At 40.0% G+C, this 25,937-nt stretch overlaps 1 protein-coding gene across 4 annotated transcripts in view; it reads left to right on the top strand.

The window, feature by feature from the left end:
- The window catches only part of zgc:172282 (leucine-rich repeat and fibronectin type III domain-containing protein 1-like protein), a 166,502-nt gene that overhangs the window by 88,885 nt on the left and 51,680 nt on the right, over window positions 1-25,937 (top strand). For all 4 annotated transcript variants that reach the window (XM_065960391.1, XM_065960392.1, XM_065960390.1 and 1 more), the window contains 6 exons: window positions 13,901-14,117; window positions 16,002-16,153; window positions 16,360-16,613; window positions 16,800-17,043; window positions 18,071-18,228; window positions 19,372-19,752. In XM_065960391.1, coding sequence (XP_065816463.1) covers window positions 13,925-14,117; window positions 16,002-16,153; window positions 16,360-16,613; window positions 16,800-17,043; window positions 18,071-18,228; window positions 19,372-19,752 — 1,382 coding nt within the window. In that variant the 5' untranslated portion in view covers window positions 13,901-13,924. The remainder of the gene's footprint in view (window positions 1-13,900; window positions 14,118-16,001; window positions 16,154-16,359; window positions 16,614-16,799; window positions 17,044-18,070; window positions 18,229-19,371; window positions 19,753-25,937) is intronic.

Genomic DNA, 25,937 nt, shown 5'->3' with positions numbered 1-25,937 from the left:
TACAGTGTAAGATTAAAATAAAACACATTTGCACACAGCTGCTAAGCACACAAGAGAAAGACTATATTCAGATCAAACATGGCAATTGCATTCCTCAGTTACACAGACTTTTTATAGGGCCTTGGATTTTTCGAAGGGTGCCAATTTAAATGTTAAAATATCTGCACCTTATGCTAAGTCCAAGTGAAAAGGATGAAAACTATTTTTTTCCAGACCAGTGCAAACCTTTGGAAGCTTGTGAAGAAGCCAATTGGTGTTACTTAGCCGGAAGCTACAAGAGGTCTGATTCAGAACATTACATATTTATGATGGGAGTTTACTCAGCTCAGCATAAAAACGTCATAAACATGTGGGATTATGTTCACTTAGACCAAGTGATGACCAGCCCACAAATGTGAAAAGCAAAGAGCATGAGAGCCTGTTAGTTATAAATCAAAACTTAGTTTGGAACAAAGAATCTAAAAGGTGGAGAGTACAAGACACAGCATGCATGTAGACATCTTATCTATAGTCTTAAAAAATGTTGCCTGCACAAGATTTTTAAGGCTAACATGTTATAGCTATGATGGCATTCTTTAATCCCTATCTGTGTGAACAGATGTGTTTTGCCTAAGGATTGGGAATGAGTTCTGGAAAAGGTCAAGTTGGAATAAGGCAGTCAGCTCTCTGAAAGATATATCGCCCTGTTTCTGAGGTTAGAGCTGAGGCAGCTGCTCCTCTGCCAAGAAGCAGAACTAACACACTTTTTTTTTTCTCCATTGATTTCAAAAGGGGAGCAGCACACCTCCCAGGCTATAATAATACTGCTCCCCAAAGAGAAAATGTCTGCTCTCTTGTCCTCCTACACAGGAAGGTCAGGGTCAGCCACAGAACAGCACGGCTGGAGCCAACAGGGATTGGCTCTCTTGTTTGAGGACACTTTGGCGGGGCACATCATTGCTGGCACAGGGGTTTGCCCCCCTGCCCCCGCTTCCCCCCTACCCTGCTGTCTGCTCCAAGTGTGTGACAAATGAAAATTAGAACAAGTTGTGGGAGAGAAAGGTTAAAAGAAGCTTATCCATGATTTTTGTTGGGTTTCTCCCGGGGCCTTGAGAAATGTACTTTGAACTACCACAGTGTTGATGTTCAGACCAAAGTCGGAGCCAGTTTGAGCACTTCAATGTCAGACAAACACTTCTAATAGAAAATGTCCACAAAAAATATCTCATGAATCATACGTTTCATCAAGATTTTGCTCAAATGTTTCTGTAAATAAGAGCACACGCTGGCTGATGTAAACTTAATTTGAAAGTTTGAAATAGTCTTTGTACGATCAAAAACTTGTTTTACACTGTCGTTCCTATTTTCAAATCAAATCATAAATACAGTTAGTTCCCAGTGGTGCAGAAAAACATCTACAGCTTGATTAAAAAATTATAGATGTTGACATAAAAAATTATAGATGTTGATGTTTGCTCAGTTGTCACAGGGATAAACTTGTTGATTTGTTGGCCTAGTGGCCGTGTATGAAAGTATGTGTTTTACTGATGATCTAGAAATATGACAGAACGTTTGATTAAAGGCTGGAGAAGGGAACCTGATTTAGCACTTTTTGCTACTTATTCTGTGTCAGGAGTAAATACCCTGTTAACCTACTGTATAGCACAATTAACAGTGCCGCACTGTAGAAAACGGGTACAAGTTGTTTTTTTAACTTGTGTTTAAACTTGTTTATAACCCAAGAAAAGGTGGAGAGTAAAATAAATGTGGCCTTGAGCGCTGCTTTACTGTCAGGCAACATGACCTCATTGCAGGTCAAAAAAGAGGGAAAAAAAACCCTCTACGGGCGCTGAGAGTTGGCAGCCTGTTGCAGCAGCTCCGACTCTTTTTTTCTTTAGTTCATATATTTTCTTGCTTTTATTAAGTATTTTTGCACTGTTTCGGTGTTTATTGTTGGACACTGCTGCAGCGTTTTAGTTGCGGTATTACTCGTGGAATTACGTGTTTCTTTCGGGACTTTTTTTCTACTGTTGGAATGATCACGTACACTCGTGAGGAACTACTGAGCTTCCGGCATGGAGCCGGTGTTCCTCCTACACGCATCCCTGAGGAGTTATGGAGAGGTGTCCGCCGGGGGAAGAAAGCCGGCGCTAAAGTCAGGGAGCGGATCGAGAGAGACTGGAAATTTAAACCCTTTCTACCGTCGGTCATCATGGGGAACGTCAGGTCACTCACCAACAAAGCGGACAAACTTACAGCTTTAGTAAACAGCAAGAGTGTCTACAGGGAGTGCAGTTTACTTTGCTTCACGGAGACATGGCTACATGGGAATATACCGGACAGTCACATCGATCTGGCCGGCTTCACGCTGGTACGAGCGGACAGGGGGAGAGAGAGCGGTAAGAAGAGAGGAGGAGGTCTTGCTGTCTTTATTAACTCTAAATGGTGTAATCCCAACCTCATCCACCTTGAGACCACCTACAGGCCCCTGGTGAAGCAGCAGAGGGCCAACACAAGGACTTTGAAGGTTTGGTCTCAGGATACAGAGGAGGCCCTGCAGGAGAGCCTCAATGTCACAGACTGGGAACTGTTTTAGGAGGAATATGGTGATGACATTGAAGGCCTCTCTCACTGTATTACAGATTACATCCGTTTCTGTGAGGACACCATAGTCCCTACCAAAAAGGTCCGCTGCTTCTCAAATAACAAACCATGGATCAATAAAGACATTAAAGCTCTCCTCAACAGAAAGAAGAGGGCCTTCATGACTAGGGATCGTGAGGAGCTCAAGGCTGTTCAAAAGGAGTTAAAGAAGAAGCTGAGAGAGGCCAAGAACAACTACAAGGACAGGATTGAGGCCAAGATGGGACAGAACAACTCAAAGGAGGTGTGGAATGGCATGAACTAGATGATGGGCTGCAGCAGGCCGGAACCCAGAATTAAAGGAGACCCAGTATTTGCTGCTGAGTTGAACCTATTTTTCAATAGGTTTGACACATCCCCCGACCCAGTGAGCTCAAATAGTGGGTCAGGTCTCCCCCCACCACCTCAGCCCCCATTCACGCCTCTGCTGGAGACTCTGCTCTTCCTCCCATCAAGGTCCTGACCACCTCCCTCCCCCCTCTCTCAGCTCCTCATCAGCAGCTTCAAAGGACAGCCCACCCTCACCCTCATCCCCCTGCTCCCTCCCTTCAGGCACCTGCATGACAATAGACAGTTTGCATATCAGAGGCACATTGGTGTGGAGGATGCTATCATCTTCCAGACCCACAAAGCCCTGTCACACCTGGAGATGAAGGGAAGCACTGTGAGAGTCATGTTCTTTGACTTCTCCAGTGCTTTCAACACTATCCAGCCCTGCCTCCTGAGGGACAAACTGCTGGATATGCAGCTGCGCCCTGACATCTCAGCCTGGATCTTCAACTACCTCACGGGCCGGCCACAGTATGTCAGAGTCGACGGCTGTGTCTCTGATGTAGTGACGGGCAACACAGGAGTACCTCAAGGAACTGTTCTGGCGCCTTTTCTCTTCGCTCTCTTCAGAAGAGAGGGGTCCACATCAACAATCAACTGGACTGGTCTCACAACTCTGACGCCCTCTTCAGGAAGGGACAGAGCAGGATGTTCTTCCTGAGGAGACTCAGATCGTTCAGTGTTTGCAACAGACTCCTGAAGACCTTCTACCAGTCTGTGGTGGCCAGTGCCCTCTTCTTTGCTGTGGCATGCTGTTGGGGTGGTATCAAGACTGGTGAGGCAAACAGGCTGAACAAGCTGGTGAGGAAGGCCCGCCCTGTAGTGGGTCTTTATCTGGACAGTTTGGAGACAGTGGCTGAGAGGAGGATGAAGGACAAAATCTTATCCATCCTGGATAACTCCTCTCACCCTCTACATGGTGAGCTGTGGCAGATGGGCAGCTCCTTCAGCCAACGCCTCATCCCCCCCCCCAGGTGCAAAACAGAGTTTGTGCCCACTGCCATTAGATTGTACAACAGCAGCCTATGACAACAATAATAGTCTGACACTAAACTTCACTGCCATAAAACAATACCCACATGACCTGCTTCATTATTATCATTGTATTGTTATTATTATTATTATTTTTTTTTTAAAGATTTATTTTGGGCTTTTCGTGCCTTTAATGCAGAGAGAGGACAGTGGATAGAGTCGGAAACCAGGGAGAGAGAGCGGGGAATGGCATGTGGAAAGGGGCCACGGGTGGAAGCAAACCCGGGCCTATCGCTCGAGACGAGAGTCTTAACACATGGGACGCACGCCCTACCACTGCGCCACCAGCGCGCCCCATTATCATTATTATTTAGGTCAATATATATATACATATATACTGTACATTCTATATATTTTTATTATATTAGTCCATATTATATAACATTTAATTATATTACACTATATTGTTCATATTGCACTATATTATATTATACTACATTATATTATATAACTGCACTCTGCATTACTGTGGTACAACACTGCCTCTCTTCTCTGCTGTTTACATTACTTGCTGCTATTAATCATACCAAGTCACTTTACTTGTCACTTTATCTTGTCATTCTCTGCAAATACTGTCTCAATTCTCAATTCCCCCCAGTTAACTTCATCATTCATTTTGTACTGGATATACCCTCTGTTTTTATTTTTATTTTTATTTTTATTTTCATTTTTATTTTTATTTTTATTTTTATTTTTATTTTTATTTTTATTTTTATTTTTATTTATCTTATCTATTCTGTTTAATGTGTATCTGAGCTTTCTTGTCTGTGCTGCTGTAACGCCCGAATTTCCCCTCTGGGGATCAATGAAGTACTATCCTATCCTATCCTAGACAGTTTGGACTGTGTTCTACCGTCTTGTATGGTAGTTGATGTCTTTTTTCAATTATGGTGCCATGCTCTGGGTGCAAGGTAAATTCCCCAACGGCAGTAAAGGCCTTTTAATTCAACTTGCTTAAATACTTAAATCACATTATCACAGGTTATGATGTATGCAATGCTCTGCTGGTGCCCTAAAGAGCCTGCTGCAAAATTCCCTCAGATGTGAGTTTTAGAATCATGACACAGCCAAACATGTTTAACCCCATGTGACGATGGACTCTGGATATAGCCTGGGAGTTCCTTAAGCGTCCCACAGATTATGTAGAAAGTTACAATTAGACAAAATGGCTGTATTTGTATTTGTTTGTATTTTTTATTTTTTTTTAAACGTGCCCATGTAAAAGTTCCCCCTCTGAGCTTGAGTCCTGGCAGCACATTAGGGTTGTTGTTTTGTTTTCGAAAGGACAAGTGGGTGCAATATGTATCTTGGACAACAATAAAGTATGCACCACTACACTGTTCCTGCACTTTTTTTGCACCACAAATGCGTGCAGTCTCGCTTCTCCACGTTCACCCTCTCTGACGGAAACACTCCACATTCATTACTTACGAGTTCTCCGAACCAATCTTGCACTTTCTCACAGCCCCCACACACACACACTCTCACAACACCCCCTCAACCATAACACACACATACACACACAAAAAGATATTCTTCCCACCTCTTCACTGTTACCATCCGTGTGTCATTGGCTGTTGCTAAGTTACAGGCCCCCACCAAAGTTTAATGCAGCCAATAAAAGCTTTGCCTTCACCACTGGTTTTTCGAATGAAACTCCATTCTGTACGAGCACCTTTTTTCTGCTTTAGGTTACAATTACCATTTTTTTGTAATGGCCTGCACCTGTTTATTCACTTAATTTAATGGTAATGCATTTTTTATTTTTTTATTTTCTGAATTTTACTTTCCCTCCATCTATTCCAAGAGTGTGCCATAGTGAGGTGTAATTATTGAGAAAGTCAGACAGGAATACCCAGAGGTTTTGTTTTGATTTACTTAAATTTAACATATTTGTTTATGTGACAGCAGAAACTGTTCCATTTCACCATTCTGACAGTATAATACCGAGATTAAGCTGCAGCACAGCTTGTACACTTAAAACCCAACACAGGGATACAGTACATATATACACACACACACGCGCGCACACACACGCACACACACTAACACACCGAAACCTAATTTGAATGAACTTTCAGTGTGTGTGTTTTTGTACTGTACAGTATGTTTGTGTGTGTGCGCAGCAGATGGATGATCCTGCTTTCGAGGTCCTTAATAACCCAGGGTTCTTACTGCAGAAAGAGAGGTGCATGTACACACACACACACACACATATCCACGGTATAATGTATGTGTTAAAACAGTTTGCATATGTGCAAACTTAACCCTCGGAGAGCACGTGTGCACATGTTCCTGAAAACATGGTCATGCTCTCACACAGATACAGTCAATTATACACATAAGGCACTCCGCAGTGGTTCTGCAAGGAAGCTGACAGGGTAATCCATCTCCATTGTGAGGTGCAGTGTACTCTGGGAAAGCAGGCTGGACACTGCATAAGTATGGGGCCAGAACACACACACACACACACACACGCACGCACACACACACACACACACACACACACACACACACACACACACACACACACACACACACACACACACACACAAACATGCATGCACACACACAAATGCAGACATGGATGAATTGCTGCTACTGAGTGCAAAGATCACATCATTGGATTATTTCCAATTATAATGTAATGAATGATAGCACACAGAAGTAGGCTGAAGGTGATACAGCAACAATATATCAACTATGGCTTCGATAAAAGAGCAATATATCAGTATTTATGTTCTATACATCTGATTTATTCTGTGTTGAATGCAAAATTTAAGAGAAAATAGTCGATTTTATACAGAATCGATGCTGGTCGTAAAGCATCCACATGCTGTAGGATTCCAGTAGGAACACGTTGGTCTAAAAACCACACCTCTCAAAAGCAAGTATTCCTTGAAATTTGATCCAACTTCATATGCAAATCCCATCATTTCTCACAGAGAGACACAGCCAACTTTGCTAAATATCTCCAGTTAAAGGTTGCATTTGGACACAGTCATTATGGCTGCCATCTGTTATTTTGTTTGTTGGTAATGCAAGAACTCAAATCATCCAAAAAAAAGGTGCTTTTGTTTCCAGGCTATTCAAATTATATGATAATATATGTTGTTGTCTTCACATCATACATTTTCTGTATAAATCAGATGATATGGACATTATGGTAATACATAGAGTAACGTATATTTTTTCATGTTAAGAGAGTGCCAACTCAGCAGGGGGCAAGTCTTTCTGAATGTGAGATCAAAGGTTGCCAGACAGAGAGTACAAATTATCACCAGAGGCCTATACAGTCAATTAGATGCTTTTGAAATCCATAACATCACATAGCCTGGATTTGCATGGAGAAAATACGGGCCTTGATTCTAAAGGTATCTTTCAATGGGAAATCAAGGCAGAAAACCAGATGACATTTGCTCACTCATAGATCACAATCATGGCTTGTTAAGCCAGGGATAGCAAACTGTGGTGAGTGAGGGGAGGGGCACGGGGGAGAGAAGCTGAACTCATATCTGGAACTTTGAATGTGATTTGAAAAATGATTCTCATAATCCCATCAGTCTGCGGTATTAGCAGAGCATGTGGGTCATACCACCAGGTGACCAAGAGTGTCTCCCACAGGACATCGCCGTTCCTTGAAAATGTTTTTTTTTTTGCCTGTCTAGACTAACTGAGTTGAACTGTGGGGAGCAGCTTAAGAAATATAAAACTAAGGCTACACCCTGAGTATTTCCTTATGTCTTCAAACCATAGTAATTATCCTCCTACTTTTCACCTCATTATCTTCTAACTCCCTGAATATTTCTTCCTCATTTACTGCTACTACCTCCTGTATTATTTCCCCTTTCTGTCTTCCGACTTTTCTGTGATCATTTCTCTTCAGTCTTTCATTCGTCTTTTACCTCCATTCCTCTTATAAGCCTATTTACTGAGTGTGTGTGTGTGTGTGTGTGTGTGTGTGTGTGTGTGTGTGTGTGTGTGTGTGTGTGTGTGTGTGTGTGTGTGTGTGTGTGTGTGTGTGTGTGTGTGTGTGTGTGTGTGTGTGTGTTGCTTATTTCTCAGAGGGGGATTTTGCTAAATGTTTTTGTTTTTAAGTTCCTTTCTTCTGATATCTGCTCATCTAAATCTTACCACTTCTCAAATTTAGCTTTTGATCTAATATTCTTTAATGTGAACGCTGTAAACATTGCTGCTGTCTTTTTCTAAGTCATTATGTATGCAACTAAATAAAGGAACGGTACCTGGCTTTAGGGCTTGTTTTATCACATCTTGTTCTTTTTGGCACGGAGAGCGCAGCCTTTATCAGAGGAAATTCTGCTCTGATCCGAAGGTGACTCAAGCTCATTGGTGCTTCAAACAGGGTCCTTCAAACACTGAAGCATTACAGTTTGCTGTATTTACAATGAACACATTAGCAAAGACGCATTCTTGGGTGCATTGATTGGGTGTGAAGTAGTGAAGAAATATAGAGTAAGGAGCTCAAGGGGCTGTCTTTAATCTTCACAGGTAGAGTCGATATGACCTGTGAAGGATATTTTTCCCCGTGAAAATGGAGTTGTGGGGTGTCTTCGGAGAGTTGGCTGAACACTGGTTTCTACAGAAGTCTACAGTATTTATGGAGGTGAAAGGACTTGAAATTGTGCTACTGTGTTACTTTCCTCCGAAGCAAAATCACCTATAACTGTGTTTCAAGTCGCTTTTGTATCTCTTGCCTTTTCTTTCCAAAACTAATGACCATTCTCTTTAAAATAGTGCAACAAAACCCCAGCACACATAGCAATAAAGCTTTCATGTCTGCAACAATATCTGCCGTAAACACATTGCAAATAAACTGCCTGGCAGAAGCTGACTGATTCATAAATGCAAAGCAGAGATCAAACTGTCACGCAATACAAAAAGACTGTCAGTATGTGTTTGTGCCTTACTTTTCAAGATAATCATATAGAGACATACACATTTGTCTTTGCTGGAGACATTGTCAATGCTTTTCTGAAAGCTTTAACACGCACTTGTAGACAATGAATGTCAATGCAGAGGATCCCTGTGTAATTACTGCAGCAGGATGGTGTATGATGTCTGCTACATCTAACCTTCAGACATGAATGACATTAATTATTTCAAATTAGCACAATGAGTGTCTAAATAGAATACAGATAGATTACATTTCTTTGCAATGGTTTTACTGGGCTAATGTGATGATGCAATGCAATGTGCTATTCATTTGTTAGCTAAAACTGATGTTTCAGCTCTTTTAGTGTTGTACAAACTGGCAGCTTTCTCAAGACCTGTTTTACTTTGTTTTCTTTTAGTCAAAGCTTTCTTAAATCATCATGCAAAATTACAAATTTTCAGATTTCAAATCTGCAGTTGAGTTTGTGTTGGCTTGGAATGATATGGTATTTCAGGCATCAGTCAGCACGCTTTAATATAGTTAGGTGCTGAAACTCAATGTTGTTGAAACTCAAGGTACTGAAGTGGCTACGGATGCTTACCCATTGGCCAAAACTGGTGCCACCTGTCTCAGCATTATCCATCATACACTAGAAAGTGGAATCAGAAGTGGGAGGTTTCCCTAGATGATACCAAATAGGTTTTCTGATTTATGAGCTGTAACTAGGTTTGACAGTGGGTTCCTTGGAGACCCCAGTTGTGTTTGCCAGAAATTGGTACTGAGTGGGTTTCTTTCGTTGCATAATGTTTGGCCACCAAGATATGTTGCTGCATAATAAGTGCAGTGCCCCACGACTTTGATCTTACAAAGACAAAGTCTGTTTTATGGTGGCCAGAGATAGGTTTAACATAGCAGTGTACTTCAGGCAGAATTGTGTTTACCACTGTGGTCATTCTAATTTTGACCAATGTGACCCACATAACTTTGCCCCTACTGTATGTCACCCACATACAGTATGAAGCAGAAAGCCCTTTTCTCATGTACACTTTATATGACTAATAGCTTTATTAACAAAACCAAAACAAATTGATGGATACACCTATCATGGGCTGTCATTAGAACCATCAAAGTTAAGTCAAAGACAAGTTAAAACACATTGCAGTGGAGGCAAACTAAGACCAATTTTGCTTTCACTTCAGTCAATACTCATGCTACGAAATGGAAAGTCTTGTTCAGGGATGTAGCTTACTGTAAAACTGTGAACTTGGTTGGTCGAATATTTACCCATGTGATATCATTGATTATTGATTGAGATTTTCAGATATTTTTATGCAATTTTTGTTACTTCACATTTATATCATCTGTCCCCTGGCAGTGGCTGGTCCAAACTGGGCGAGCTACATTGAGCTATAGGACAGAACTGCCAAGCTTTTTACAATGACCTCAATGGCCCAATTTGACTGGTCCAAAGGTCAGACAGCACAGGACCTGTTTTTGTTGTTGTTGTTGTTGTTGTTGTTGTTGTTGTTGTTGTTTTATTAGCTATCCATAGTTGAACAAGCATGCCAGTGAGTAACAGTAGGTGGATGATTGCCATCGCCCTCACTGAATTACTCAAAATAACTAAATGTCCATAATTGAATAGCCTCCAAAACACACATAGTCTGGATGCGTGGGAGAACCAAGTCAGGTGTGCCTAAATGTGTTAAATAGAAGAGCTATTATGCTGTAGATGCAGACTGTACACTGGAAAATGGGATGAGTGGGTGGTCCAAGTGAAGGATGTATGCGTTTCAAATCACCTTAGTACCAATTGCTGCCACGCAAACACATTAGAGATTGACAATACAGCCCTCATCAAATGAGTGAGACGGGGTGATGGATAGATGATGAAGGGTAAAACACAAAGTAAGCACAGCTTGAGAGATGACAAATATGAATAAATGGAAGGGGGTGCAAGATGGATGTTAATGAGAACAGTATGGAAATGAAAATAGCAAGGTTGTTTGGGGGAGATTAGCAATCAGAATGACATTCTCATTAGGAAAAGTGATACATAAACAAAGATTTTGAGAAGGGGACAAAGGGAAGAATAGCAGAGAGGTAGGTCAGAAGACAGTAACAACAGCCAAATGAGGGTTGAGGGACAGAAATTGAGAAAAATGACTCGGGATGAAAGAAAATCCATTAGTTACAGAGGATGATGGACAGCTATGGACTAAATTAAAAAATAGCAAAGTTAAGAGGGCATGGATGGAGTGACAAGGAGATTGGAATATATATTATATGGGAAGGTCTGTTGTATATGATCTATGCGCATGGGTATGAAAATAGGTATGATTGAGTGAGTATAGAGTGAATAGACATAGACCTGAGTATGACTGAGAAACAGGTGAATAATGTGTTATATGAGGGAAATTGGATGGGAATCTAAAGCTCAGGGAATCATCAAGAAAAATGGAGAGACATATGTTGAAAGACAGACAAAATTGTTGAAGTAATACGATGGAAAGGCTGTTAGGAGATCTGAAGTGTGTGTGCGTAAGTTATAGCTTATCATTGTTTCTGCTCTGCGCTCCACAGTGTGGGAGGATGGAGAACATGAAGTATCAAATAACAGCATGTCTATTATTACCTGGCTCATAAGATTGCATCCATTTTTGTTTGTTTGTTTATTTATATACTCTGCAGATTCGCTTTACTGGATCGTAAGCAGGGAAATGAAGATAAAGAGGGTAGCAACACTGGGTATTTTTATCGTGTGATGCTGTAGTATATTCCCATCCTTTGATAAAATGTTCTGTTAAGGGTTTTTTTTGGGGAATATCAAGGGAGCAGCGTAGTAGGGAAGTACTGTTCGTGGGGCATCTATTGAATACAAGCTCAATGCTATTGATTGGCCTGGTGGTCAAACTCAGGAGGCTAATATACTGCTGCCCATTGGTACACACATGCATCACGCCATGGGTTTCGAGTCGTGTCTGTGATGTACAAAGACTGGGAGATGGTTTCATATTTAGCCTTCTGGTTTAACTGTGATATGGTTAGTTAATATATTACAACATGTGCAAAAAAGACAAGTCAGTCCACAAAGAGTAGTTGACCATTTGAATTGGTATTTGTGTTAAATTCATGTTGTCCAGGTAAATTTATTTGACCTAATGTACAACCTATTTTTGCAAGTTTCAACTCAAAGCTGATTTTTTTGTTTTTTGTTTTCTAGACATTTTAGAGAAGGAAAAGAAAACCCCATTTAAGTTATTAAGGTTCACACCCATGACAAGCCTTCAATAGCTACTCTAGTTGAATCGGACAATACAATAAAATACAAGATTGAATACCATGCATAGCCGGCTGCTTCAACATTTGTTTTATTAAAGATGCAATTTTGCCTCTAAAGTTATCCTTTAGTCTGTTCTACAACTTCATATCTCAGACAGCGATCAACATCTATTACAATCCTAAATGGGACACTCAAGTTGCTGCTTTTTGTCAATTCTTTTGGGATGACATGTTTAATTTGAATAAGGTGCGAAGTGAGGAAAGTTGGAGGTGAACCGATGTAAATTTGAAAGAAATATTTGACAGTTTTTGATGAAATGGTGTCAAATTGTGTATGTCTCCTGAGTGCCAAGTGTTTCCATGCCCAGCACGCCTGCTTATTTGCACTACGCATATTAAACAACGGCTCTAGAATACTCAGAGGTGTTTGTATTTGGTAAGACAAAGGGAGTCATCACATTTCAGGCTACAGACAAAACACAAAGCTGCAACTTTTTTTTATGACCTTTAAAAAGCCTTCAGTATACAAACAACTGTAGATAAGAGATACAAGCAAGGCACAGAATACAAATCCATTTGGTTTGCTGGAATGATTGCCTTACTCTGAACTAAAACAGGATTCTTTCGCAATTCTTGCAGACTGTGCACTGAAACTGAATTGACCATTAGCACTCCACACCTACCTATTGCATTTCCCCAAAATATGAAAAAAGCATCAGTAAGGAAATGTAGCCATGTGTGCCTCTGTCATATGCCAGCTTATCATGTATTATACCCCACTTTCATACTGCATTTGATATTTCAGTACAGCTTTGAGAAGTTCAATGTCTGTTCCTCAAACTCATCTTCCACGTTTTTAAATTGTATACTAGTACTGGAACAAGTTGCAGAAATGGTAAATAAATATAAGTATCTGAAGTGGTTTAGCAAAAATCACATCATTTTATGTACTTTACACCACCAACAATATTGCACTACTAAAGGTTAGTTTTTGTGTTTTGAAGTGCTTGGGTATAATTGCTTAAATTTGTAAAAGGCAAATAAATAAAAAAAGATGCACTCTGTTTTTCAAAACAAAACAAAACAAAAAATGAGAGAGCAACTACTGCTTTCAATTTTGCCCAGCATGAAAAGGCAGTGAAAGCATTATACAAGACCACAGTGTGAGATTTGATCTCACATTACTCCTTTAATGTCCCCTGCATCACGGCTGGAGTCGAGATATTATAGCTCACTGCCAGCTGTTTGTCAGCTATAAAGCCCTGAGGCAAATTGTGCTTCTGAGCAATACAAATAATTATTGAATTGACCTAAGTTACACAGACATTAACAAGCTCAGTGTATTGTGGGAAGCAGACTAACCAACTTACAATGCTACAAAGATATGGGTTTGTTTGCCTAACACACAGTGAACAGTGAAGCACAACACTGAATATACAATTTGTATTTTTAGTTGCTTAAACTTACTTGTCACTTGATCCGTATTATTTAGATAGTTCCTGTTTTAAAACGTCTTTCCACTAAAGGTAATGACAAAATAAAAACATGTTGTTCCAGGTGCATTGAAATTGTCATTTAAGATGATATGTTCAAAGAGTTTATTTATTTTGTGACTGATCTAGTTTCTCTGCAGATCAATCGTTGCACCCTGGGTTTCTACTCTCTGCCTGTTGCTTTCTCCGTAGTGACACAAGCTTTGTATCACCTTCAATTAATTGCTCGTTTCATCCTGTCTTTCAGTTGCCCTGTTCCAAGTGGAGGATAATGGAACGGCTTTGGATCTCTTTGCTGTTGCTGGCAGCAGCATGCAAGGGGCAGCCGTGTCCGAAACGCTGTATGTGCCAGAGCCTCTCGCCATCGCTTGCTATCCTCTGCTCCAAAACAGGCTTGCTGTTTGTTCCTGCTGCCATTGACCGACGCACAGTGGAGCTACGGCTTCAGGAGAACTTTATAACAGGTGACATACCTGCCAGTTTCTACAATGTTTTATATCACTGGAAATAAAGGCAGGGCTTGGGGACAAGTTTTATGATTTTGTCACACCATTATAATATATATTTACTGTCACCATCTACAGATGAATACAGGGTTTAATATACGGTTGATAAAATGCTTTGATATTGATCAGCAGAAGCATTGGCAAGTGAATAGTTACATTGTTATAGCAGATGTGCAACCGATGATTGGACAGGTTTAATACTACAGGAATTTGAATGACACATTGGATGCATTAAGTAGAGTGATTCAGATGTATATAAAGCAACATGCTATAGGTTTTATAATCAGCTATAATAATAATACATTTCATTTAAAGACGCCTTTCAAAAAGGCTGAAGGTCACCTTACAAAGCAGGGATAAAAACAACAAAGTAAAAACACATCAATAAAATTAAGATTAAAACGCAAATGTACAGGACGTAGAGGTTTTATGAGACCGGATGTAGAGCTACTGTATATACACAACACTTGGAAATGAATGTTTCCCTGGGTCACTTTTCTTTTTGGTTTGTCTCTACATGTTGTTTGTAATATTTCCCATGTCTCATGACATTAATTTTCATATTTCTTTTTTTTTTTTTACTTTTTGGGGGCCTTGTACTTCAGTCTACAAAATATTATTCATGACTCATCATCTCCACTTCTCTTGGATACTTTGTGTGAAATGTACTTATTTTTAAGAACTGAAGTATTGCTTCATCCGTTCTATTATAATCTGGATTCCCATTAGCTCTCACCAAGGCAGTTAAATAATCTTCCAAGGCTTGACATGAAAGAAATTCTATCCTTCAGTCCGCCAAAACAAAAGACACACATCCTGAATAAGAGACGTCTTTCATATGGTCCAGAAAGATAGAAAGTAAGACCGTGAGCAATATCACCCTAATGCAGTAATTAAAGTAACACTGTTTTGTCCATTTCAATATCAGCACTACAAATATGAAAAACAGAATATTCTCTATCTTATTTTGTAGAAAACCAGTATATCTCTGCTATCAATACAGGTCCTTAGTGTATGTTGCTAAAAAGTAAGTTTTAAATAAATACTCATTGGGTCCAGCCCAGAAGCTAGATGGTAACTAGTAGAGATGCACCCACCCAATCCTGGATTTGGATATGTCCGATACTGACTCAAAAAGCTAGATCGGGTATCAGCGACAATGAGGTAAATCTTTTCACTTCAGTTCTATGCTATTCTGTGTTTACGGCAAGCACGCTCATGTACTACATCACTGTCATTAGTGTGCTGGTAGACCTGTGCACTTTGCTAGACAGAGCCAACATAGCATTGAGGTTACTAATAACAAAGGCTAAGCAGTTTGCACATACAATGCAGCTCATAGTCAAGTAGGGTTCACTTTTTAAATGTTGTTATACAAAGTTGGGAAATCCAGATTCTGCATTACATACAGTATAAGTGATCCCCAGTCTCATCGTCATAGAGAGGTAAACAGATGGTTAATTTATAACTGGTATCCGATCTGTATAGGTATCAGTATAACATGGACATTGGCATATACACAAAGCCCAGGTACTGGATCGCTATCCGAGCTTAAAAAGTTGTATTGCTGCATCATTAGTAAGTAGGTGTGCCCTTGTTCATGTAAAATGAAAAAGGATTTATATGAAATAAGTCCCATGGTTGCCTTAACAAACATTATGTTACAAGGACAATACTATTAAAAGGAGCCACACCACATTACAAATGTGTGCATTCAATCTTAAATATTGCATATTCATCTACAGACTCATATTTTTCCACAGTTTTGTACTAATGTAATATCCTAGCAATTTAAAATTGACTTTATACAATTGACTTTGTGTTAAATCCATTCACTTTCAGCTGTCCGAAGAAAGGACTTTGCCAACATGACCAGCCTGCTACATCTGACCCTGTCCAGAAACACCATTAGTCAGATTCTCCCTTCAGCTTTCAGTGACCTGCGGCGACTCAGAGCCCTGCACTTAGACTCTAACAGAATAACTGTGATCAAGGTAAGACTGATGGAGGAATGCCTGGATGGATTAATGATGGTAAATTGATTTGAAAAGTCAAACAGAGCATTGGACTGATAAACAGATGAAGGATCCTCAGTTTAGACTGGGGACAGAGCTACAATGTAAGATAGCCTATTTATAAGCTTATGGGAAAGATATTTGTGTGATGCTGATATTTGCATTTTACATTTTTTATCAATTAGGATGACCATTTCAAAGGCTTGGCGAACCTTCGTCACCTGATCCTGGCCAACAACCAGCTCCACGCCATAGCTCCCCATGCTTTTGATGATTTCCTGTCCACACTGGAGGATCTCGACCTTAGCTACAATAACCTTGCAGAGGTGCCCTGGGACACGATTGGGCGGCTAACCAATGTTAATACCCTAAATATGGATCACAACCTCATAGAAAATGTTCCCCAAGGTGTATTCACCAACCTACACAAACTGGCAAGGTAAGTGGATAAACAGAGTAAATGGATATGGAATGAGCAGAGGATGTGTGCCGAGACAGATCCACGTACTAATTGCATACAGACTAACTGTAAAGAACTCTGTTGATCTAATGATGATATGCCTGTCTCTTTCTCCCTCTCTCCTCTTGCCCATCCTTCAACTTCTCCCTACGCTCACTTTCACAGGCTAGACATGACATCCAACAAGCTAAAGAAAATTCCCCCGGACCCGTTGTTCCTGAGAATCCCAGTTTATGCCAAGTCCAGAGGCTCTCCCCTCACCTCCCTTGTGTTGAGTTTTGGTGGCAACCCTCTTCACTGTAACTGTGAACTTCTGTGGTTAAGGAGACTGACAAGAGAAGATGACCTTGAGACATGCGCCTCTCCACCCGACCTCAGTGCCAAATATTTCTGGACTATACCTGAAGAGGTGACGTTTAGATTTTTTAACATTTGCTATGATAAGAAATAATTGTGGGATTTCTTTCCAATATTATTTCAAGGGAATGGTCTATCAATTTGAGAGTTGATTTTATGGTTTCACACTTACATTTTGTAAGGCTTTCCCTCAAAAACCCACCCTGCTTTTAGATAGTCAGTGCTTGCTATGGAAATTGCTATGCCTGTATATTTCTTGGATACAACCTATACACATGTGGTTCAAAGCATATGATGCAAAGGCCTTAAAGGTGTATCCATCTACTTATTGCTGGTTAAAAGCTACACGATCTAGTTGAAAAGTAAAGTGCAGGGTACAAAGTGACTGCATTAGTTGTGTTTTGGACATAGTAACAGTCAAACCAATCAGTGTCATCTCTTACTCCCTTTTCAAGTGTAAAGTGTAGGCAGGCAGGCATTGCCTTTTTACACATTACATTTGAGCAAATATTCTTAAACAGACTTGACTGAGATTGACTCTTGTACTGTAGCTTCTCTAACTCCACTTGCCCATGTACCCAATGAATATGCAGAGGCCACTGTATGAAATATTGTGATGCACAAATGAATTATGGTCACTGCAGCAATGCTTATGCTTTGTATTTGTATTGGGCATCATACAGTTCTCTGTAGGCCCATGCAGGGTTTGAGCAGGCATCTCCCAGAGGTGAATCTGGTGTAGGAGGAGGGAGGCCTGTGTGTGTGTCCTCATCCTCTGGTATTAACACAACAGTTAACAGCTCATGCTGCTTTGTGCTCTCATAAAGGCCCAGGTCTGCCATGTCCTGTTCAACAAATCTGTCAAAATCCCCCAACATACTGAATGCCAGGTGCGGTGTTGACCGACAAAGCGCTCCCTGACTCATTGTAGTTGTGCCCTATTAGAGTGTTCTGGTTTGTTGCACTACAGGTTTCAATGCTTTCAAACTGAAATGACATGCTTTTGAATAAAGGAAAGAAAAAAAGTAGTGGTCTTGTGAGTTCAATAAGACTGACCTTTGATTTTTTTTACCTTCTAGGAGTTTATCTGTGACCCACCAGTTCTAACCCGTAAGTCACCTCATACTGTAGCTATGGAAGGCCAGCCTGCAAGCCTTAAGTGCAAAGCAAACGGCGACCCAGAGCCAGAAGTCCACTGGATCAGCCCTGAGGGGCGACTTATATCCAATGGCTCAAGGTATTAAGATTTTTCTTTTCGACCTAAAGCCATGTTTGATTAATTATAGAACATTTTAGGACAATGGATTGTATCATTTCTTGACATTTTAAGGTATAGTATTAAGTAAGGAAACATATAACTTGACCACTGAGAGCCCTACACAGCATTAAATTATGTCTGAATTCTGACAACCCAAAAAAAGGGCTTTTGTAATTATAATACTCCAGCTCAGTGCTATGAGCCAATGTGGCACCAAGTTAAAAATACAGTGCGTCTCGCAACTTTTGTCTTATTGGCTATAGTAGTAGGAGGACATAGGTATATGACTTGTGTTAGCCACTCCTAGATCAGAGGGGTATCACCTCATTCTCATATTTCCTTCTGGTAACCCGATTGGCTTACTCAAGTACGTTGAAAGATAATTTCCCAGCCCTTTAATTCCTTATATTATTAATTTGGCATTTCTTATTGTATGTTTAGATTAATTCTCAGAAAATGCTGCTAAGTTTGTGAAGAACATTTGTATATTTGGCAAATACAGCTTTGAGTTTTCTCTGCTATTTTGGATGAAGCCCACAACAGCAACATAGCCACTCAGCCTGGCAGTCATTGCATTGATTTTGGACAGAGTGTCTGGATGGATGCTTTGGCTGGAAGTTGGCATTAGCATCAAGTGCTGCAGGCAGCTATGCACAGGTGTTACTAAATGGGCAAATAAGGAGTACACTGATTAGTGATTAGCTCCTGTGTGGGTGACAGAGAAGGAGCGCTTGCGTAACCGTGGTGTGAACTAGATAGGAGTTAAATTTAAAATCAACACTTTGTTCACAGAAGACAATATGTCTTAATTAATTAAACTAGATGTTGGGCGAGATGTGCTGGCCTGTTTTAAATACATTTCTGACTGCCAACCCAAGTATCAGCCTGCTCTCGTCAGAACTAAAATTGGATCTTAGCTCAGTGGCTAGGAGCCAACAGATGTGACTTTGAGGGGGAATATTAAAAATTAAAGATTAGAGGGAAAATAATTAAAGATGAAAAAGAAAATCTGCCTGAACTTATGTAAAGCACCCTGTATGTTTCTTACTTTGTTGTTGCATTTGAATTTTTGTTTATTTATGAACTATTATTTATATTATTATATATCTTGATTTGTTTCAGAACATTGGTTTTCCCGAATGGAAGCCTGGAGATCAATGTTACTTCCCTGAAGGATTCAGGAAACTTCACCTGCATTGCCTCCAACGCAGCAGGCGAATCAACAGGAAGGGTGGAGCTAGTTGTCACGGCGATGCCCCATCTGGCTAACAGCACAAGCCGTAGTCGAGACCCATCCTCGGAACCCGCCCCGTCTGACATCTTAACTTCCTCTAAGGTTGCACTGCCTAACAATGAGAGCAGAGGCGGAGACCGGAGGGTTTCATTGGTGGAACTGACAGGAAACTCTGCACTCATAAGATGGAGCAGTCAGACTCCTACATCTGGAGTCAGAATGTTCCAGGTCCAGTACAACAGCTCTGGAGATGACACACTAGTTTACAGGTCAGTCAATCTATGCTGTCAAATTATTAATTGTCTCTGAGTTGAATTTGTTGTCTGGTATCTTTGGTGACATTTGCTTTTCAAGGCTCATTAGTAAAAAGCATTTGCCTACTTATGTGTGAGGTAATCTGGAGACATCAGCCTCTGCTATGTGAATGGGAGTAGATAATAGATGGTACAAGTGGAAATTAGCCAGTCATCCAGTTGTAAAAGTCTAATCAACTGAAATTATAATAACATCTGTAGTGGGAGACAGCCATTGTTGGGTTTCGCTGAATGCTTGGTGACCTTTTCCAAATGTGATGTAGCTTTTGAACAAGTTTTAATGCTTGTCTGTCAGTTTGGTACAGTGCTACGTCAATCTGCTAATATAGTTGTTGAATTTATTCATCTCTGGCATGAAAAGTACGGCTTTATGAATTTCCTTTTTTTTCATGTTCTGTTGGGTTTGACTTCATTAAGATTTTCAATGACATCTCCTTTGTACTTTATTCCATTTGACTGACTAGTCCCTGTTCAATTTGGGGCAACATAAAACAAATCATGTTGAGTCATAGATCTCAACCAAACAAGTGAGTTTTCTGCTTTGTCTGCATACATGTGTAACTCCAAATATGACTAAAAAGACAAATAATCCCAATAGCTTTTTAAAGAACAGTTCATGGTTTTCAGGGAAAAAGTTCTTGAAAGTGGTGTGGCCGCAGAACTTGCAATGCAATAATGTTGTGATTGGAAATAACCTCATTTACTGCACACTATTTGAATACTTATGTGGTAGTTCAGGTGTATCATAGAACTCCCATAGAATCCTGTTAGACTTTAGTTCACCTCTGCCAAACATCAATTTCTTGCTCTCTTTGCAAACATGGAGGAGCCCTGTTTATTTTCGAGTCTGGAGGAAATTCCCTCTGATGTTTAGTTTTCAAGGCAACAGGATGAGAAAACCTCTCAGGTCTTAAAATGAATGACATGTAGCCTTAATGCTTTCACAGAGTTCTGCAGACTATTTATTTCATCAAAGGTGCAATGAGTTTACATAATATCCTCGGCCTTTTTATACTTTATAAAAAAAAGCTGAAATGGGAAGTTGAAATTTGAAAGGAGACCCTGTGAGGGAAAATGTAAAACCCATCCATCATGACAGCAGATTAAGAAAGTTCCTCTTACACGCAGAAAATATAAAAAATAAAATAAAAATCCACACCTCTGAGGGGCAGGAAGGGAAGACTCTGCTGAAAAGTGATAATGATGTTATTTCCAAGCTGGAGAGGACACACTTATATTCAGACAGTTGAGCTAACTATGGGAGACAGGCAGCTTTTTACAATTCTAGGCATGGCAACACCTCTCCTGGGTAGCAACTGTCCAGCTGCACCTGCCCGTTCAAGGTTGGACGCAGTTAGTGGGCACAGTGGCCCTGCAGGTACAAAACACTCTCTGGTCAAGTGCTGGTGTGTGAAGAGGAATGAATGTGAGAGAGTTTGTTTGGGCTTCTGTTGAAGTTCTTTCTTTGAAACTCACATGATTAAAGACATTGTCTGGATGTCTACTAATTGAACCGCAAGCTGTGGAAGTTGAACCGACCACCACTTCAAGCCTCAAAAGTTAAGTAACATTTAAAGAAAACCTAACATAAGCAGTCAGTACTTATCTTGTGATATAACTATTACGATTGCCTCCATACTGAACCTTAACACTTTTACTCAGACAACAGTTCTGTGCTCTATATGCACATGGGATACTTTTAACTATGTATAGCCACAAAGTAACTCATTCAGAGTGTAAGGACTATTTTAACTTTGTATGAATAACTTGTCATAGAATACTTCTCAAAATGCCTGGCCTCAGCTCAATGTTCCAATCCTTTGGATTCCCCTAAAGTGAACCTAATTTGTAATCTGAAATATGTTTAACATTTTCTGCACTAGCCACTCACTGTATTTATGATGAATAATAATCTCTCTGCATAGCAGTACTTATCGGCAGTGGTGGGGTCTGCCATTCCTATGCTGGACTCAGTCTTTCAATGCTTTATAGGGATTTGCAGTAAAATGATGAATGCATGCAACCCAGCGTAATTTTATGCTATTGAACGAACTTCAAACTGATAAACTTCCTTTCTGCTCTTTTTCGCATTGTGAAAGAGTTGAATTCAATAACTGCTCCTGCAAACTTAAAGTCTCACAGCTGCTGCTTCTCATTAAAAGTCTTACTATAACAGTGAAGCAGCCACAGGACACCACATCATGGGTTTGTCTTCAAAGTTTGCCTGCATGTCATTATTAATCAAGAAATCATTTGAAAAACCCGACAGTGGTCATTGCTGGTAATTATCTCAACAGGGGATCATTGTCAATATTTTCAAGGAAACAACAGAAGAATATAATTTAACATTTTGAGGTTTCTGAGGACCAGACACTTCTTTAATAAACAAAAGACAAGTAAGTTTGATTGCATGGTCAAAAGTTACACCAGGTGGGGCGCTGGTGGCTCAGTGGTTGGTCCGAGCCCCATATGGAGCAGGGATTAAAGCAGAAAAAACAATTTTGACTGAAAATTCTCAACGTATAAAACAAGTTAAAAAAGAAAATACAAAAAATTGAATAGGTGTTTTCTATCTAAGGAATAAATAATTCAAATGAGGCTTTTTGGAGGTAAATAAATTGCGCACGGGAGCCTAAAAAAAAAGTCTGGACATGACGGGCAGTGCACGCTGATGTTCGCTACCACAATAAAAGCCTCCTAAACACTGAGCCGACTTTACGTAACAGATAAAGGTTCTGACTGCAGCCTACACTGAAATGCCACACAGACGCAAAACTACTCTTGTGTTACAGGGTTCAGATAAATGCCTGACATTAAAAACAGCAGTTTGCACGTTTGTCATTAACCCACATTCTGCTTGACTGTTTTTGTCTGATTGACACTGACTCAAAATATAACAAGTTTGAAATTGACAGAAATCCGTCGTAGCGACGGAGAACTTTAATCCCTGTATGGAGGCTATAGTCTTCTAAGCGGGCGGCCCAGGTTCAAATCCCACCTGTGTCTCCTTTCCCGCATGTCATTCCCCATTCTCGCTCCCTGATTTTCAGCTCATTAGTGGCCCAAAAAGCCCAAAAATAAAATCTTAAAAAAAAAAAGGTTACACCAGGCACTGCTGTTTTAGTTATGATCAAGTAGCTGCTGAAGAAGTGTGTGCTGTAGCATCAAACACACTTGTTGATTTCGGTGTTTAAACACAAGTGTCTCCAAATTTTAAAGTTGGCAATTAACCAAAAATTAAATCTGTATCCCTATTTTTTTTTAGGTAAAAGTTCATAAAAAAAATTCTACAGTAACAAGATGTTAACTACAGTGTGACTTCCAGAGCAGTTACATATATCCACTGTTATATGTGATGTAAAAAGGGTGACACATTGTAAACCAGAATAACAACTGGTTGCATGAGGTTAAATCAACACTTTTATATTTTCCTTTTTTTTGGTATCTTTGTTTAGGCCTAGCATCTAACTTTCTCTGACAATTAAGAGACTGAGACTATTTGAAACCATGCTGATACTTGTTCAGCTTGAAAACTCTGGGGTTCTATTTTACTGTTCACAGGCAGAAACTAAGACCTTTTGGAAAACAATGCTGCAGATAGCAGCAAATGCTTGAAGATTGCGTCTTATTAGTGATTGCCATTTCCTTATCTGTTTCATCCTGAGTTTTCAATAAAAAGAAAAAGGCTTTACCAGGGTTTACCATAACGTGAATAACTTATTATTGGCAGTGCTGACTTTCTTCACCATCCGAAAGGCTGATATGAAGTCTTCTGCATTTCCTGCATAGTGTCCAATGATGCTGATGCTGCAGTTTATATGACAAACATTATTTACCGTTTAAAATACTGTTTGCTCTTTAAAAAACATTATCTAGTCTTTACTTGATCACATAAAGTCACGGCTGAGTGATGACTTTGATATACAAGACAAAGAGTCACATGGCGGTGATAGATTTACATCTATTAGAAGGTATCACCATTGCAGCAGCTCTCTTAGTAAAATAAAAAAAATAATAATAACACAGCCTTGAGTGCGTCTGTGTGCATGAGTCTACAGTTTCTCTCTTCTATCTTTCTTTAGTCAATAACCATTAGGAAGGGTGAGGCACAATGCCATGAAGAGAAGGGAGGTGGGGGAGGATTAACAGGGAGATGGTAATAAAGTGCTGAGAAGAAGAAAAGAGAGGAAATAACGACAGACAAAATATGATGGTGTCCCAAGGAGAGGCCATGAATTTAACAAGCTTATTTTCCTTTTTCATGATTTCCTTTATAATTAGATCTGTTGTTTCAAAAAAGAAAAGTCACTTTTTGAAGCTTCATTTAGAACACTGATAAGAATTTAAAGGGAAAAAAACATGTTACCTCCTTGCATTAAGAAAGGTACCAGGCACATGGAATGCATACTAGATTTACTCCATGATAAATCCTTTACCTTTCCTCTGAAAAAACAACTACTCTACCAAGAGTATCCAGATCCCAGCATCTTGTGATCTATACTCTGCCCTCAAGTGTTCTCTTTATTTAACTTTTATTAAAGCAAGCCGCCCAATTCAGAAGCATTTCCACTTTAAAGGACCACCAGTAGTCAAGAGATTGTCTGAGGAGCTCAGAGCATAAAGAGGGCTCTCTGACGCAGTCTCCAAACCCCCTGACTACTCACGATCAATGCCATTACAGCGTGTGTGTGTGTGAGTGCCTGCGCTAGTGCATTTGTGTGCATGTGCGTGGAAACCATCAGTTGACAGTTTATTAGTTAACCCTGTGTCTGAGACATGCTCTCCAAACCCCCGGGCTAATATAATCAATGCCCATTCAAGTGTGGGTTTGTGTGCATGTGTGCAAGAAGGATGGATGTTTGTCTGTGTGCACACTGCACGAGCATGCAGCTGTGTGCAGCTTAAAACCTGATGCACTGACTGTACCTCTGCAGGTGGCCTCTCTGCATGTTACATGTATGTATGTGTCTCATGTCTCCATATGTGTGGGGTGTACATGGTTTTGACTGTGTGTATCTGTCATTGAAAGTAAGACTATACAAGCTCCCCAAAAAATGTGAAAAGACAAATTGGATAAAATTGAAGCATCTACAACCCGTTAGCCGTTTATTTAAATGTTTGATTTATCCACATTTTTTTTATATATTTCCACACAGTGCGTGTTAAATAACACTTACAAGGAATAAATAATAAAAATACAAAAAATGTGACAGAGTAAGTTTAAAGAGCCCATATTATGCCCTTTTTGGGGTTCGTATATTTAATCGATGTACTTACTTTTGTACGTTCACAATAGCTAAAGTTCGTAAAAAGTGTCTGTTTTCATGTACTGCTCCTCCTTGCTCCTTCTACGCTTTGAGTCCGACAGCTACGCTCTGTTGAGCCCCTACTGTTAGACCCCACGTGGGCCAAGTCTGCTCTGATTGGTCTGCCGATCCGCTCTGTCGTTATTGGTCAGTTGCTCAGCATGCGTCTCGGAAATTTCAACATGAGCTGCAGGGCTTGCCACAACGAGCCAATGGGCTTAGATCAGTGATCTCACACTGACAAATTTTTATCGAGGGGGGATAGAACCGAGCGTTACATGCGGCTAATGCTACAGCTAACAGGAGGACGTAGGAGAAGCCGCGTTTCCGCAGACTTTGAATTTTTGCACATAGATGTGCCTAAACATGCACAGGACACTTGGAAAACACACTAACGAGCATATAAAACCAGAAAAAGCATAATATGGGACCTTTAATACTGATGCTTCAATGTGACCTATGGAAGCAAACCAGACTGTTAACTAGACAGTTGACTATTTTTTTGGCATCTTTTTTAATGCTGATCACTGCATTGATCAGGTCAGTCTCACATGAAGTGATTTACAGCATAAAAAAAAACAGGAGACATTTTCCACATTAAGGAGTCCAAGTCAGTGAAACATTTGACAGTTAAAATGCAGAAAGATAACAGGTCATATTTCGTTCACTTAGGTTGCTTGGCTCAACACTTGGTGGAAGGTTGTAATAGTCGCTGAAAGTATTTCATTAATTGTAATGGTCAAATATATTTATTCACATAGAAATGTTTGGTATTAGTATTGCCTTTCATTAAATTGTGATCTTTGACGACATGGATTGAGTCAGAGACAACCA

This window comes from Labrus bergylta, chromosome 11, assembly GCF_963930695.1.
Source record: "Labrus bergylta chromosome 11, fLabBer1.1, whole genome shotgun sequence".
NCBI lineage: Eukaryota > Metazoa > Chordata > Actinopteri > Labriformes > Labridae > Labrus > Labrus bergylta.
This window is presented reverse-complemented; position numbering and strand designations above follow the sequence as displayed.